Below are 14,988 nucleotides of genomic sequence, written 5' to 3' on the forward strand. Positions count from 1 at the left end.
CTCAATGTATAACCCTTGCCTTTTGGCCTTGGCATTTCTGCCTTTGGCCTCATGTTCTGGGTAACTGAAGTATGTCGATCCAGAATATGATTTTGTGCTTGAAAGTTAACTCTGAGAAAAGCTCAGTTATCCCCTGGGATGCAGAGGACCTGCTCAGTGTACTTTGCCAGCTGGTTAATCAAGACTTTCTATTGACTTAAACCCATGTTCCCAGCAATCTTCTCTGGTGGAAAGCCCTCAACACAGATGTTCTATGAAGAAGCCCAGTCCATGTCTCACCTAGCCCCAGTAGTTACTGACACATACAGGCCTCCACTCACCCTAGGGTTCTCCTCTTCCGGTGGGGGCACATTCTGTGCCCATGGGCCTGTTGGCTTTCCCTGGTTGCCTGTTGCTAGAACTGCTCCATGGCCCTGGGTCTTCATGTGTGACTCCATCTTCTGGATCTGTTGGCTTTGATTTCCTGAATCAGATGCAAACAAAAGATTTTGAACCAATGCAATTAAGCATCATGACATAACAAGAATACTTGGCCTGAGCCACCCACCCGGGTCTGCAGTCCCCAAGACCAGGACAGATCAGAGGAAGCAGCAGTTCCCTGGCCTGCGCCGTTTCCTGGAACCCAGCCTGCCCTGCGCCCTGAGACCAACCCAGTCCCCCTGCCTGCACCATTCCCCAAATCCCACCCCAATCTGAGGCACAGGAGACAGTACAGATTAGAAGGCAGCAGGAAAACCAGCAGACTCCGGCCATCCGGGACCATGAGCTCTATCTACAACCCCAGAGACATATTTCCATCAGAGCCCACCAGGCCTCCTAGTAACAGAAACTAAAGGGCTAGAGGTCAGCACAAGAACACCAGCAACAAAACTCAGAGCTGAATGGCACCCCCCAAAACGCAGATATCCTACCACAGCAAGCCCTGAGGATACCATCACACTGGAAGCACAAGAAAACAATCTTAAATTCGAGATTATGAAAATGATAGAGGCCTTAAAAGAAAAAAAATAATCACTTAAAGAACTACAGGAAAATACAACCAAACAGGTGAAGGAATGAAATAAATCCCTAAAGGAAACACAGGAAAATACAATCAAACAGGTGATGGAACTAAGTAAATCCCTGAAAGAAATACATAAAAAGACAACCAAATGGGAAAAGGAAATGAATAAAACTGTCTAGTACCTTAAAATGGAAATAGAAGCAATAAAGAAAACACAATCCAAGGTAATCCTGGAGAAGGAAAATCTAGGGAAGAGAAAGGAAACTATAGAAACAAGCATCAATAACAGAATACAAGAGTTGGAAGAGAGAATCTCAGGTGTACAAGATATGATTGAAGAAACTGATACATCAGTCAAAGAAAATGTTAAATCTAAAAAGTTCCTGACACAAAATATCTAAGAAATCTGGGACAATATGAAAAGACCAAACCTAAGAATAATAGGAATAGAAGACTCTTAACAATAACGATAGACTACCTCAGAATAAAGGGCTAGAAAAAGGCTTTCCAAGCAAATGGACACAAGAAACAAATGGAGTAGCTATTCTAATATCTAATAAAATAGGCTTTCAACCAAAATTAATCGAAAGTGATGGGGAGAGCACTTCAGACTCATCAAAGAAAAAAATTGACCAAAATGACAACTCAATTCTAAACATCTATGCCCCAAATACAAAAGCACCCACATTTGTAAAAGAAACATTACTAAAGCTTAAATCACACATAGATCCACACATGCTACTATCAGGAGACTTCAATACACTTCTCTCACCAATAGACAGATGACAGATCATTGAGACAGAAACTAAACAGAGAAATAACGAAAGTAATTGATGTTATGAGTCAATTGGAACTCACAGATATCTACAGAACATTCCATCCAAACGCAGAAGAATACACTTTATTCTCAGCACCTTATGGGGCCTTCTCCAAAACTGACCACATACTCAGACACAAAGCAAGCCTCAACAAATACAAGGAAACTGAAACAGAACGTTGTATTCTATCAGACCACGATGGATTAAAGCTAGACTTCAACATAAATAGATGCAATAGAATGCCTACAAACTCATGGAAACTGAACAAGTCTCTACTTAATGATCACTGAGTCAGGGAGGAAAGAAAGAAAGAAATTAAAGACTTTCTAGAATTCAATGAAAATGAAGGCACAACATACCCAAACTTATGGGACACAACGAAAGCAGTGCTAAGAGAAAAGTTCATATCATTCAGTGTCTTCATAAAGAGGAGAGAGTTCATACTAGCAACTTAACAGCTCACCTGAAAGCTCTAGAAAAAAAAAAGGAAACAAACACACTCAAGAGGAGTCAACAGCAAGAAATAAATCAAACTCAGGGCTGAAATCAATAACCTAGAAACAAAGAGAACAATACAGAGAATCAAAAAACCAAAAGCCGGTTTTTTGAGAAAATTAACAAGACAGACAAACCCTTAGCCAAACTAACTAAAAGGAGGGAGAGTATCCACATTAATAAAATCAGAAATAAAAAGGGGGATATAACGACAGACACCAAGGAAATCCAAAAAATCATTAGATCATACTTCAAACACCTATACACCACAAAATTGGAAAATCTAAATAAAATGAATGATTTTCTTGCCAAAGTTAAATCAGGTTAACAATTTAAATAAACCCATGCCCCTAAGGAAATAGAAGCAGACATCAAAAGCCTCCCAACCAAAAAGAGCCCTGGGCCAGATGGTTTTAGCACAGAATTTTACCAGGCTTTCAAAGAAGAACTAATGCCAGTATTCCTCAAAGTATTCCACAAAATAGAAATGAAAGGAATATTGCCAAACTCATTCTATGAGGCTACAGTCACCCTGATACCTAAACCATACAAAGACCCAACAAAGTAAGAGAATTTCAGACCAATATCCCTTATGAACATTGACGCAAAAATAGTCAATAAAATACTTGCAAACTGAATCCCAGAAACACATCAAAAATATCATACTCTATGATCAAGTAGGCTTCATCCCAGGAATGCAGGGATGGTTCAACATACAAAAACCATGTAATCCACCATATAAACAAACTGAAAGAAGGAAAACCACATAATCATCTCATTAGATGCTGAAGGCCCTTGGCCAAACCCCTTCATGTTTAAAGTCTTGGAGAGATCAAGGATTCAAGGCACATACCTGGACCCAATAAAGGCAATATTCAGCAAGCCAATAGTCAACATCAAGTTAAATGGAGAGAAACTTAGAGCATTCCCGCTAAAATCAGGGCCAAAACAAGGCTGCCACTCTCACCATATCTCCTCAATATAGTATTTGAACTTCTAGTGAGAGCAATAAGACAAGTAAAGGAGATCAAAACTAGACAAATTGGAAAGGAAAAAGTCAAAGTATTGCCATTCGCAGATGATATGATAATATACATAAGTGACCCTAAGACACTAAGTGACACCAGAGAACTCCTACAGCTGATAAATACCTTCAACAAAGTGTCTGGATACAAAATTAACTCAAAAAATCAATAGCCCTCCTTTATAGAAGTGACAAAAGGCCTGAAAAAGATATTAGGGAAACAACACCCTTCACAATAGCAACAAATAATATAAAATATTTTGGTGTAATTCTAACCAAGGAAGTGAAAGACCTATATGACAAGAATTTCAAGTCTTTGAAGAAAGGAACTAGAGAAGATTTTAGAAGATGGAAAGATCTCCCATGCTCTTGAATAAGTAGGATTATCATAATAAAAATTACCATCCTGCCAAAAGCCATCTACAGATTCAATGCAATTCCCATCAAAATTTCAACAAAATTCTTTACAGACCTGGAAAGAACAACCATTAACTTAGTATGGAAAAATAAAAGACCCAGGATAGCCAAAACAATTCTGAACAATAAAAGAACTTCTGGTGGTATCAACATCCCTGATTTCAAGCTATACTACAGAGCAATAGTAATAAAAACTGCATGGTATTGGCATAGAAACAGACAGGTTGATCAATGGAACAAAATTGAAGATCCAGAAATAAACCCACACTAATACAGGCACTTGATTTTCAACCAAGAAGCCAAAACCATACAATGGAAAAAAGAAAGCATCTTCAACAAATGGTACTGGTCTAACTGAGTGTCTGCATATAGAAAAATGAAAATAGACCCGTATTTATCACCCTGCACAAAATTCAATTCCAAGTGGATCAAAGACCTTGACAAAAACAAAACAAAACAAAACAAACAAACAAACAAACAAACAAAAAACCATAGACTCTAAATCTGTTAGAAGATAAAGTGCGAAAAAGTCTGGAACTTACTGGCATAGGAGACAACTTCTTGAACAGAACACCAACCGCACAGTCTCTGAGATCAACAATTAATAAATGGGATCTCATGAAACTGAGAAGCTTCTGTAAGTCAAAGGACACTGTCAATACAACAAAATGGCAACCGACAGATTGGGGAAAGATCTTCACCAACCCTACATCAGAAGACTAATATCTAAAATATACAAAGAACTTAAGAAATTAAACATCAATAAATCAAATAATCCAATTAAAATATGGGCTACAGAGCTAAACTGAGAATTCACAACCAAGGAATCTCAAATAACTGAGAAGCACATAAAAAAAAATGCTCAATGTCCTTAGCCATCAGAGAAATGCAAATTGAAACCACTTAATCATAATTCCATTTTACATCAGTCAAAATGGCTAGATTAAAAACTCAAGTGATACCACATGATGAAGAGGATATGGAGAAAGGGAAACACTCCTCCATTGTTGGTGGGAGTGCAAACCTGTCCAACCTCTCTGGAAATCAATCTGTCAATTTCTTAGAAAATTGGGAATAGTTCTATCTCAAGACGCAGCTATACCACTCCTGGGCATATACCATAAAGATGCTCCACCATACCACCAAGACACTTGTTCAACTGTGCTCATATCAGCTTTATTCATAATAGCCAGAAACTGGATGTCCCTCAACCAAAGAATGGATAAAGAGACTGTGGCACATTTGCACAATGGAATACTACTCATCTATTAAAAACAAAGAAATCATGGAATTTTCAGGCAAATGGATGGAACTAGAAAAGATCATCCTAAGTGAGGTAACCCAGACGCAGAAAGATGCACATGGTATGTACTCAGTTATAGTGGGTACTAGATCCGCAGTACAGAATAAACCAGACTACAATCCACAGACCCAAAGAAGCTAAGTAACAAGTGAGGAGAATAGTAAGTCAGTCTGACTCCATGGCAGGCTTCAAAATTGGCTTCAGATTGAACAGACCTGGGTTTCTATTTCTCAAAACATGAAACTACAGTCCATGTAAGCCAGATATTGTTTCCAGCTTTCCCTGAAAGCTAGAAACAATAACTTAATAAAGTTCCCAAGCACTTGACCAATCAAATTAATGGTCAGTTAGAAACACGCTGCCTAGCTAGTCAAAATTACACTTCATTACCTGGGCACACTTTGTTACCTGGGCACTCCCTGCAGTCCCCCTAACTGCACACCAATCATGAGTTCCCCTGTATCCCTACCAACCAATCAACATAAAGATCACCTAACCACACTGGGAAATCCCCTAACTGTCTTTAAATTGAGCCTTTAAATTGCCCCAGCATGCTGGCAATTTCTGTAGAGTAAACACTCCTTGCTTTTGTATACTACCTGAGGCCTAGGTCTTCTCTCAGGGATTCCTGGACCTAGTAAAAGAAGGGCCCAATGGGTGGTGCTGGAATGTCACTCCGAAGGGGAAATAGAATAGACAGCAGAAGTGGATTGAGAGAGGGAACTGTGCAGGAGATGGAATGGGGATCAGATGTGGGAAGAGGGGGTCTAAAGCAGGATCTCTGAGCTGTGCACACCAGGCAAGAGGCTGCTCTCAGAAGGCCGGCTGCAACTGGAGTGGAAAGTTCCTCCCCAGGCTATTTACAAGGTCCAGTCAAGATTGTGGAATCCATGAAGTCATGTAATCCAATTATCACTTTAAGAGGAACACCTGATCTTGAGGCAGGATCACACAGGCTTTAGTCTGGATCTTAACTACCCTGAGGAGGAAAAAATGGAGATGACCACACACTCTAAGTGCCTCATTTTAGGCAGACAGATGAGTAGAGGCCACAGCAGAAGGCCAGAACCTTGGCTTCCACTGCATAATGTATGTTTGCATGGAAGGTGAAAATCTGGGGACTGGCCCATAGACACCTAAGCACTCACAAGGGTCACCTTGCCATCTAATCCTCGTCATCTGATCCACTCAACTGATTCCTCTTACATTTAGATATTTCTCAGCATTAAAATGAGCCTCAACCTACAGTGTGTTGACTTAGTGCTCATCAGTAGGGAGAGGAACCTAGTATTCTACCAGCTGAACCACCAAGCACATGAGTGAAGCTGCTATACTGGCAGCGAATTCTCTAATTCCTATGATAACATTTTGCAGTGCCATTGCCAAAGATGTGTAGTGAGACTGTATCTGTGAGAGAGGGTTGAGGGGAAGAATACACATGGAGAAAGAGGTGTGTGGGAGTAGATGGGAAGCTGGATGGGGCAGGGAAGGGACATAGGGGGGAAGGAGAGGTGGAGGTAGAGGAGGAGGAGAAGCAGGATAGAGTTAGAGACACTTGCAAGGGAAAGGCAAGATGAGCGGCCCAAAGAGAATGTGTGGAGGAGTTAGGGGAGCGGGAAATGTGGAGAGCAGGGAGGGAAGGATGAACACAGGGAAGTAGAGATAGAGAGATAGTGATGAAGATTGAATCATAGACAGAGAGGGGGTGAAGAGAGAGAGGAGACGGACAAAGACACTAAAACAAAGCGGACTGGACTGAATACAGGGTGTGGCTGAGACCAGAGCGGCCCTGCTTTGCCACACCCACGCCAGTGTCGCCATAGTAGCATAAGCTACAGGGCGGGGGATATGATTTCCCCGGAAATAATGCCCCCTGGAAGGTCCCTGGCAAACTCATCCCACTTGGAAAAGAGACGTGTTCTGAGATTTCTACGCTTCTTCAGTTGTGGCTCTGGGGCTGGAATAATAAATTCTTTGATCTTTCCCTGTGACACCTGAAACAGCACAACTAACTTTATAAAAAAAAATTATTAGTAGTAGATTGTTAAAGGCTTTAATAAAAATAAGTTTAAGAAAAGTAATGAATTAAATTTAGTATTAATAGGCATTAAGAATAGTAAAATAATAATAGGCTCCTTCTTAAGAAATAATAGCATGAGAGGTGCAGCTGGCGGGAGTTTCCCCCTCCCTTCAGTGCCTTGTTCCTAGAGAAGATCATAAATCTTAAGCAGGACATATGGGAGGAGGGTTAACAAAGGTGTAGTTAGATTTTGTTATAGAGAGGGACTTTGGCAGGCATCTGACTTAGCTCCTGACTTTCCTCTTCATTGGTTAGCAATAATGAAACTATATTTGAGGTTTCTTTTCCTTTGTTGACTCTGATCAAAAAGTTTTTAGGCCAAGATTATTTGTGGGTACTGCTTTATGTTTGATTGCATTTTGAGTTAAAATGTAAACTTTGTATTCTTGGTAAAAGTCTAAATGTTCTGGGAAGTATGCCAATTTTAAGGTGCCTTTTGTGAAATCATTATAAAAATACTAGCTTGATTTCAGTAAAGTGGCAGCAGAGTCAAAACCATCAAGGTGTCTCTGTCTGTCAATTCTTCGCCGAAACCGTGTCTTCCTGTCTAAAGCCTTGTTCTCCCGCGGACGACGGGAGCCCGACTGGGCCGGTCCGTGGCAGCTGTTTTTGTTCAGTGCTGGGCTCCTGGACTGCTGTTTTCTTGCTCTTTTCAGCTGAATCTTTTAGTCCAAGTCTGTTGGCAATGGGAGGGAACTGCCTATCCTGGCAGGCCTACAAAACAGTCATTGCATTGCTCTCCACTGATGCACTGGTAGAGTTGACTCTTGGTTTACTCGGGAGATTCTGGATAGGCCGTGTGTGATGCCAGAAAGCTTTCTCCTGTGGGTCCCAGAAGCTGAGTTTGGGATTCTGTCTTGTCCTAGCGGTGAGCAGGATTCTGACTGGGCTGCTTTTTCCCACTGGGACCCTGGGCTTTTGACTCTGTGTGAAATGCTTCACTGACTCCATTCTTTTGGGGACCGCAATGGTTTGTTGATGCATGGTACCCTGTAGCTTTTGATCCAGCAGGTCTTGTGAGGCTGTGTTTCCACCATTCTGCCTGAGCACTGGCTTGGGGACATCAAAAACAGCCATGTTCTGACCTTCTTCCTGCCTGGAAGGCAAGATGCAGGAGGCATCAAAACTTTGGATGGCAGGGTTTCCAGGGCACACCTGCATCCCAGGAGACTTTCTGGAGGGTAGACTGCCACTGACCTCCTCCTCTTCCCAGGAATGAACCTGGGCATCTGTGAGGGTTATGGAAAAGACAGATATATGGAAAGATTAAGGGAACTGTGTCAGGGTGGAAATTCCTCCATTTGTATGGATGTGCCTTCTTTACAGGTACATATCGCTTGTCCTTAAGCATGATCTTGGATTTGGCTATGAAGATAAACACCTCTAATTCTTAATCTAGATTCACTCTTGGCCACACCTTTGCTGGAAGCCTATATAAGAATTTGGGAGAAGGAAGTTTTTGCTCTTTGCCTGTTTGCAGTAGAAACTGGAGCCTATTTCTTCGGGACACTAGCATCTAATGAAGACAAGCTGAGACACCGTGCTGCATAGACTGATGAAGCAGACATTTTTCAGACATTTTGCCCCATGAAAGAAATCCAGCACCATATTTGGAAAAAGACCCTGAAGACACAGGAGCTGCTCAGTTGCTCTGCAAAGGTGAGTCTTGCAGTAAGTCCTGTAAGAGGACATTTATTCACCTGTTTCAGTTGTTGTCTGGGAGGCTTCCTCTGTCTGCTAACCTAGCCCTACTCTTGGAAGCTTCCAGCCTCCATACAATATAACCGAGGCCTAGAATGATTTTAGCCTCTGAGACTGACTGCTATTCAGCTCATCCTGTCTAGTTCTTTCTAAGCTCATAGCTGGCTGATTCAATTCAGCTGTTCTGACCCAAACTCTCTCCCAGCTGACTTATTCAATCTGGCTTTTCTCTTGGCCTCTGAATTGTTCTGCTTGGCCTCAAACTAAATCCAGCAATCTGCTCTAATCCCCTGGCTCCTTCTCATTCTCTAGTTCATTTGGTCTTCACCCGAGTTCTCTCTCTGCGACCTGTCTCAGCATTACTGTCCCTCTAAAACTGCCTCCTTCCTCTCTCTGCATTGCCCCTTAAGTTTTTCTCTCTTCTTGTGAAAGTGGGTGTATCCTGTTTTGTAGAATCTTCTCAGATTTGTCACTTTCTTTTTCTGTGATTCAATTAGACATCACTTTCAAACCTGGGTGTTTCCTTTTACAAATTAACTTTACCTTCATCGTTTGGGGTTAAAGGTGTGTGCCAGCAGCTTTTCTGAACCTGAAACTTGCTCTATACCAGGCTGGCCTTGTCTATGCCTCCTGGATTAAAAGCATGTTTGTACTCCAGCCGTATCACATAGACCTAGAAGGTCTTTGGATCTCTTGCCAGAAGAGTCATGCTCTGAATTAAAATTCCTCTACAAAATTTGTTACAGCTCGCATGTCCTATATCAAGGAGGCTGGCTCTGAAGCCTCTCTAAGCTGTTGTTCTGCCACAGATTGTGCCCTGTTATATCCAGTGAGCCCAGACCTGCATCGGGATGAAGCTCAGGTGCCAGGAGAGCTGGTTGCCAGGGGGAAGCACAGTCTAAGTTGGGAAAGGCTCCATGGAGTGGGAGCTGGACTAATTTCATTGGTTAAAACTCTTTTGTTTCCTTCTGATTCAAGAAATCAAAGCCAACAACTCCAGATTCAGCGATAAAGCAGGAGACACACATGAAGATTCAGGACCATAAAGCTGTTCCAGCCCAGAAAGTCCAGAGTAAGCCAAGAGGGCCCATGACACAGAAGGTTCCCCCATGGCAAGAAGAGAACATTATGGTAAGTAGAGCCCTTAATGTGTCATCAACCACTGGGGCTAGGTGAGACACGAACTGGGCTCCCTCAGAGAACCTATTTGTTGTGGGTTTTCCACCAGAGAAGACTGCTGGGAACATGGCTTTAAGTCAATAGAAAGTCCTGATTAGCCAGGTGGCAGAGTACTGACTGGATCCTCTGTATCCCAGGGGATCACTGAACCTTTCTTGGGGTGAGGTTTTAAGCACAAAAACAAAAACCAACCAAACAAACAAACATGTTTTGGGTTGACATACTTCTGTTACCCAGAACAGTAGGCCAGAAGCAGAAATGCACAGGTGAGAGACATGGGAGATTTTCCCAGGACTGTGGACTCAGACACATTGGGTCTTGTTTTCATTTTGTTAGGTGATAGTGTCTGTGGGTTGAGTTCTACAGTCTGAATGAAGCTTCCATTGTGGAATTAGTTGTGCCAGTGTCTGGGAATTTATTAAGTTCTGGGGCCCTGTGAAATGTTGCATCTGTCCATGGTCCTGACTGTAGCAGAGGTATCAGAAGGCCAGGCAAAGGAACTACTCCCCCTGCATGTGGACCTGAGTAGACACTGGGAAGTAAGCCCAGCCTCTCTTTAGCAGGATTGGTCCTTTGGCACATACAAGGCTCACTGACATCACTCATGCATCTTTCAAGTGTGCTTACCTCTTCCGGGTTCAAAGAAACAACCATTTTCTGGAGAGAAAACATTGCAGGCATTTTAACCCTTTATCCCTAAGAGGTACCTGGATCCCTTTTTGACTCACTAATATCTCATTTGCTACTCACAGGTAAAATGCAGAGAGTGTGGGGCCTTTGGCCACACAGCAAGGAGCAGAAGGTGCCCAATCAAGTATGGCCAAAAGCTCCTAGATCCACAGCCTCTGGGAGCCAGGAAGGAGAAAGAGAATCAGGATCCTCGCAGGACACAGGGTCTCCAGAAACCAGGGCCCATAAGCCAGGCCAAGACAGAAAAGAAACCTAGTCAAGTCACTGGACAGAGGTGAGTGATGGGGAAGGGCTGGCCAGAGGGAAGGCTCTGGGTGCAGCAAAGCTCATGGGGTACCATCACTCATCTCTCTGTCCCCAAACACTGAAAGGGCCAGACAGCTAGTAAGTAGTATACTAGCTACAGAGAGTGAGTGGAGAGTGGGTGAGTGAGAGTGGGTGAATGGGTGGGTAGAGCTGATGTGTTTCCACACCATTGTCTGTCCCACAGAGGTGATGAGCAGCAGAGGAAGGCTCCCTTCCAGAAACTCCCCATGGATCCACAGAGGAGGGGCCAGCACATCAACCTGGTTGTGAGTAGCAGCAGTTGCTCTGTTCCTGAAAGTCCCTTTCTCTGTGCTCTGCCCCACCTGCCCATTCCCTGCTGCACCACCTGCTTGCTCCATTCACGACCCCATGCATGTCACATCGAATCAGTCCTCTCTGATGCAGCAAGGACTCATTTGGTCATTTTCATAGTTCAGACTGACTTGGGTTTTGGGGAGCAAGTGAGCCTCTGCTGTGTGCTTCTCCTTTGGTAGACCAGTTCTCCTGGAGGATGGGCAGGCTCCTCCTCACCTGTCCTTGAGCATGACCTTGTCTCCTGGTCTCCATGTGGTCCTTCCTTCTGAGGTCATATTACAAACATGGCCTGCTCTTCTAGCCTTCTAATGATCTTCTCTCAGATTTTAATGTTTCCATTTTGAACTGATTCTGTGTGCTGCTTCCAAAATCTAGACTTTTATTGGAGAACTTTTAGGGCAATGAATATATCCTTTAAAATTTTTATTTTATTTTTATTCCATCCCAATATGTTGGCTGCAGAGTTGACTCTCATTTTGAGAGTCATATTCAAGTCATGTCATCTTAACATACCTTTTCCCCTGTTTTACATCCTAGGTGACATGATTAGGGGTTTTCAATACACTGGAAATTGCGTGGTAATTTGAATTGTTTTTCTCTTGACCACAAAAGGCTCATGGCCCTCTGCTTAGCTGTCTATTTATATCATATATAAATAAGTAAAGATTTCTGTAAAAATCATATATTCTTTACATAAAACACATGTACACATGCAGATACATTTGAGTGATGAGAGTTCAGCTCAAGGAAACTTCACAGTGAGGCTGAAACTCTTCACATTGCATGTCCCAATCCCTCTGCATCTCCCCCACCACAGGTTCTCATTCTGCAGCTTTTGGATAACTAATGTAGACCATTTCAGACTGAGTACCTTCACCTTAAAGTGAACTTATACAAGAGTTTTTCTGTCATGATAATCTTATGAGGTCCTTGTGTTATTTGGAAGACTTACATAGTCAATTTATCCTGCAATTGTTATTTTCACAGCATCCCAAGATGCCAGTGTTCAGTCCTGGAAACACAAAGAAGTCTGTGACCAACCAAATTCAGATTACTGTGTCACGTGCCAGAAAGTCTCCTGGGAAGCGGATGTGCCCTGGAAACCCTGGAGCCATCCAAAGCTCTGATGCCTCCTGCATCTTACCTTCCAGGCAGGAAGAAGGTCAGAACATGGCTGTCCCTGGGGTCTCACAGCCAGTGTTCAGGCAGGGTGGTGGAAACACAGCCTCACAAGACCTGCTGCATCAAAAGCTCCGGGGTGTCTCACATCAACAACCCATTGTGGTCCCTAAAAGGAATGGAGTCAGTGAAGCATTTCACACAGAGTCAGAAGCCCAGGGTCCCGGTGTGAAAACACAGCGCAGCCAGCATGCTGCCCTCCATCAGGGAAGACAGAACCCTGAACTTAGCTTCTGGACCCCAGGTGAGAAAGCTTCTTGGCAGCCCACACTGCCTAGCCAGAAATCCTCAAAGAGACTAAGAGTCAACTCTACCAGTGCACCAGAGGAGAGCAATGCAAGCACTGTTTTGAAGGCCTGCCGGGATAGGCAGTCTCTTCCCATTGCCAACAGACTTGGACTGAAAGATGCAGTGCCAGTGAGCAAGAAAATAGCAGCCCAGCTGCCCAGCACTGACCAAGAACAGCTACCAAGCAGGCCTGCTCTGGTCTCAGCCACACCCTATGCTGAGTCCTCTCAACCATCTACCAGCCATGCTGTACGCCAGTCCCTGAGAATGGTCTTTACTAGACTTAATGGTGACTGCTGGAGCTCCAGGTTCCTGACAGTGTCCCCAGCACTTGCCCATGAGAAGCAAACAGCTCCTTGGGAGGGCCCTGCCTTCCTGGAGAAAGGTGAAGCAGCACGCTCCCAGGTCCCAGTGAGTGTCCTCTATGAGGACCTTCAGGTCTCCTCCTCTTCAGAAGACAGTGATGGGCAGTGAGTGATGGGACAGCAGATGCCACCCTCCTGCTCAGACTTGACAGACACTTTCAGACTGGTCCTCTCTGGGTTAGCCAGCTAGATGACATGACTGGGACCTGTCAGATCCACTTCCAAATGACCCTTCTGGTGTGCGTGGACTCACATCTCTGCACAGAGCCTCACCTCAGCATGGACTCTGGACTCTGACCTGAGAAGACCTCTGAAGAAAAGTCACCTGTCCTCTCCATTGTGATTATCAATGACCTGTATACAGTATGTCTTTTCAGCTACCTCAACGTCCTAACTCTGCATGAGTTGTCATATTGTATGATGTTTTCCACTTCCAGTAATAAAATTGGCCTAGAAATTATGTCTGCAGTGGTGTTCTTGGGCCGAAGGCATGGGGTTTTCACAGGACCTATGGCCCAATAACGAGCCACAAACCCAAGAGGCTCTCAACCTACCCCATCAGGTTTGCCGTTCTGACACTGTGCATAGGTACCCCCACCTTGTGATCTTAAGACCATTGAGAGACAGGGCAGTTTGTAGGCCTGTCCTTCCAGGCTGCTGGTCACAGATGTCATGGTCACAAAGGTCAATTGCATCAATTTTAGGACTCAGTGGGCTTCTTACTGAGTTCCTATTCTGAGTTTTATCCACTATGAGGCCACTCACTGTCCCCATACCTCTGCTTTTGCTTGCTTTCCATTTATGAGGCCAGGACTTTGCATTCCTCACAAAGTCTAAATCCTGGCTGTTCATTACACCCTTTCATCTCAGCACCCTTTGTAGTTTGGGCTTGAAGGATGCATCAAACTGTTGTGTTCACTGCCCCTCACCCCCATATTGCCTCTCTGTTTGTTTTTGTGTGGCTGTGTGTATATATGTTTCTCATATTCATGTGAAAATCAAGGCACCTGGAGTTTCAGAGCAGAGTGCTGAAGCTCCTGGAAGATATTGGTTTCATCATGCATTTTTTTTGTAACTTATGTGCTTGAGGCAGTGTTTGACACTGAGTGGAAGCCCCACAGCTTGGCCTGTCTGACTGGCTGGCATACTTCAGTGATTTTCCTTTCTCTTCCCTGTTAGCCTGCTGAGATCTTTCAGAGCTGTGTCTATAGCTCTCTGTGAGTGGTGGGCCCCAAACAGATGTCAGCCAAGGTTTCTCTTTGTGCATCTCCTCAGGTACCACACCCTGTGTTGTCCTTGGGCTGCTACATGCCATGTGCTTCTCATGAGGTCATTCAATGTATTGTATCCAAGCTATATTTTATTAACAATACCAGTCATAAGACATTTCTCTTTTCTCATATAGAATTCAGCAGACAATGAAGAAGAGGGTAAAGTTTAAAGCAAGGGAGCTGGTATGAGAGCTCAGGCGTCTATGGGCTAGATTGGGAGATTCTCAACTTAAATCCATATGAACAATGTTTGGTGGAAGCCTAGGCTCTGTCATCCTTAGGATATGTAGAAGTAGGCAGAACCTGTCCATCAAGATCACCTCCAGCTATCTATATTTATAAATTTGGGAAGCCCCTGGGTGAGAACAATAGGCTTGCAGAGGAGACTGATGTCTCAAGGACACAAAAATCAGAACAAGTGAACTCAGGAAAAAAAAAATCACAAGTCAGTGAGTGATAAGAACGGAGCATGAAGCAAAAAAAAAAAACACAAGCACACTTAACATTTGAATGGGTGTGAACCCTGTATCTGCCAAAGAACCAATCCTGCTGAA

At 43.5% G+C, this 14,988-nt stretch overlaps 1 protein-coding gene across 1 annotated transcript; it reads left to right on the forward strand.

The window, feature by feature from the left end:
* Window positions 1–8,727: 8,727 nt before the first annotated feature.
* LOC132653570 (putative protein FAM90A13P) lies at window positions 8,728–13,515 on the forward strand. Its single transcript, XM_060381350.1, has 5 exons — window positions 8,728–8,799; window positions 9,820–9,972; window positions 10,773–10,984; window positions 11,201–11,282; window positions 12,319–13,515. The coding sequence occupies exons 1-5, from the start codon at window positions 8,728–8,730 to the stop codon at window positions 13,270–13,272; spliced, it is 1,473 nt and encodes a 490-aa protein (XP_060237333.1). The 3' UTR covers window positions 13,273–13,515.
* Window positions 13,516–14,988: the final 1,473 nt, after the last annotated feature.

This window comes from Meriones unguiculatus, chromosome 4 (genome assembly GCF_030254825.1).
Source record: "Meriones unguiculatus strain TT.TT164.6M chromosome 4, Bangor_MerUng_6.1, whole genome shotgun sequence".
Classification (NCBI taxonomy): Eukaryota; Metazoa; Chordata; class Mammalia; order Rodentia; family Muridae; genus Meriones; species Meriones unguiculatus.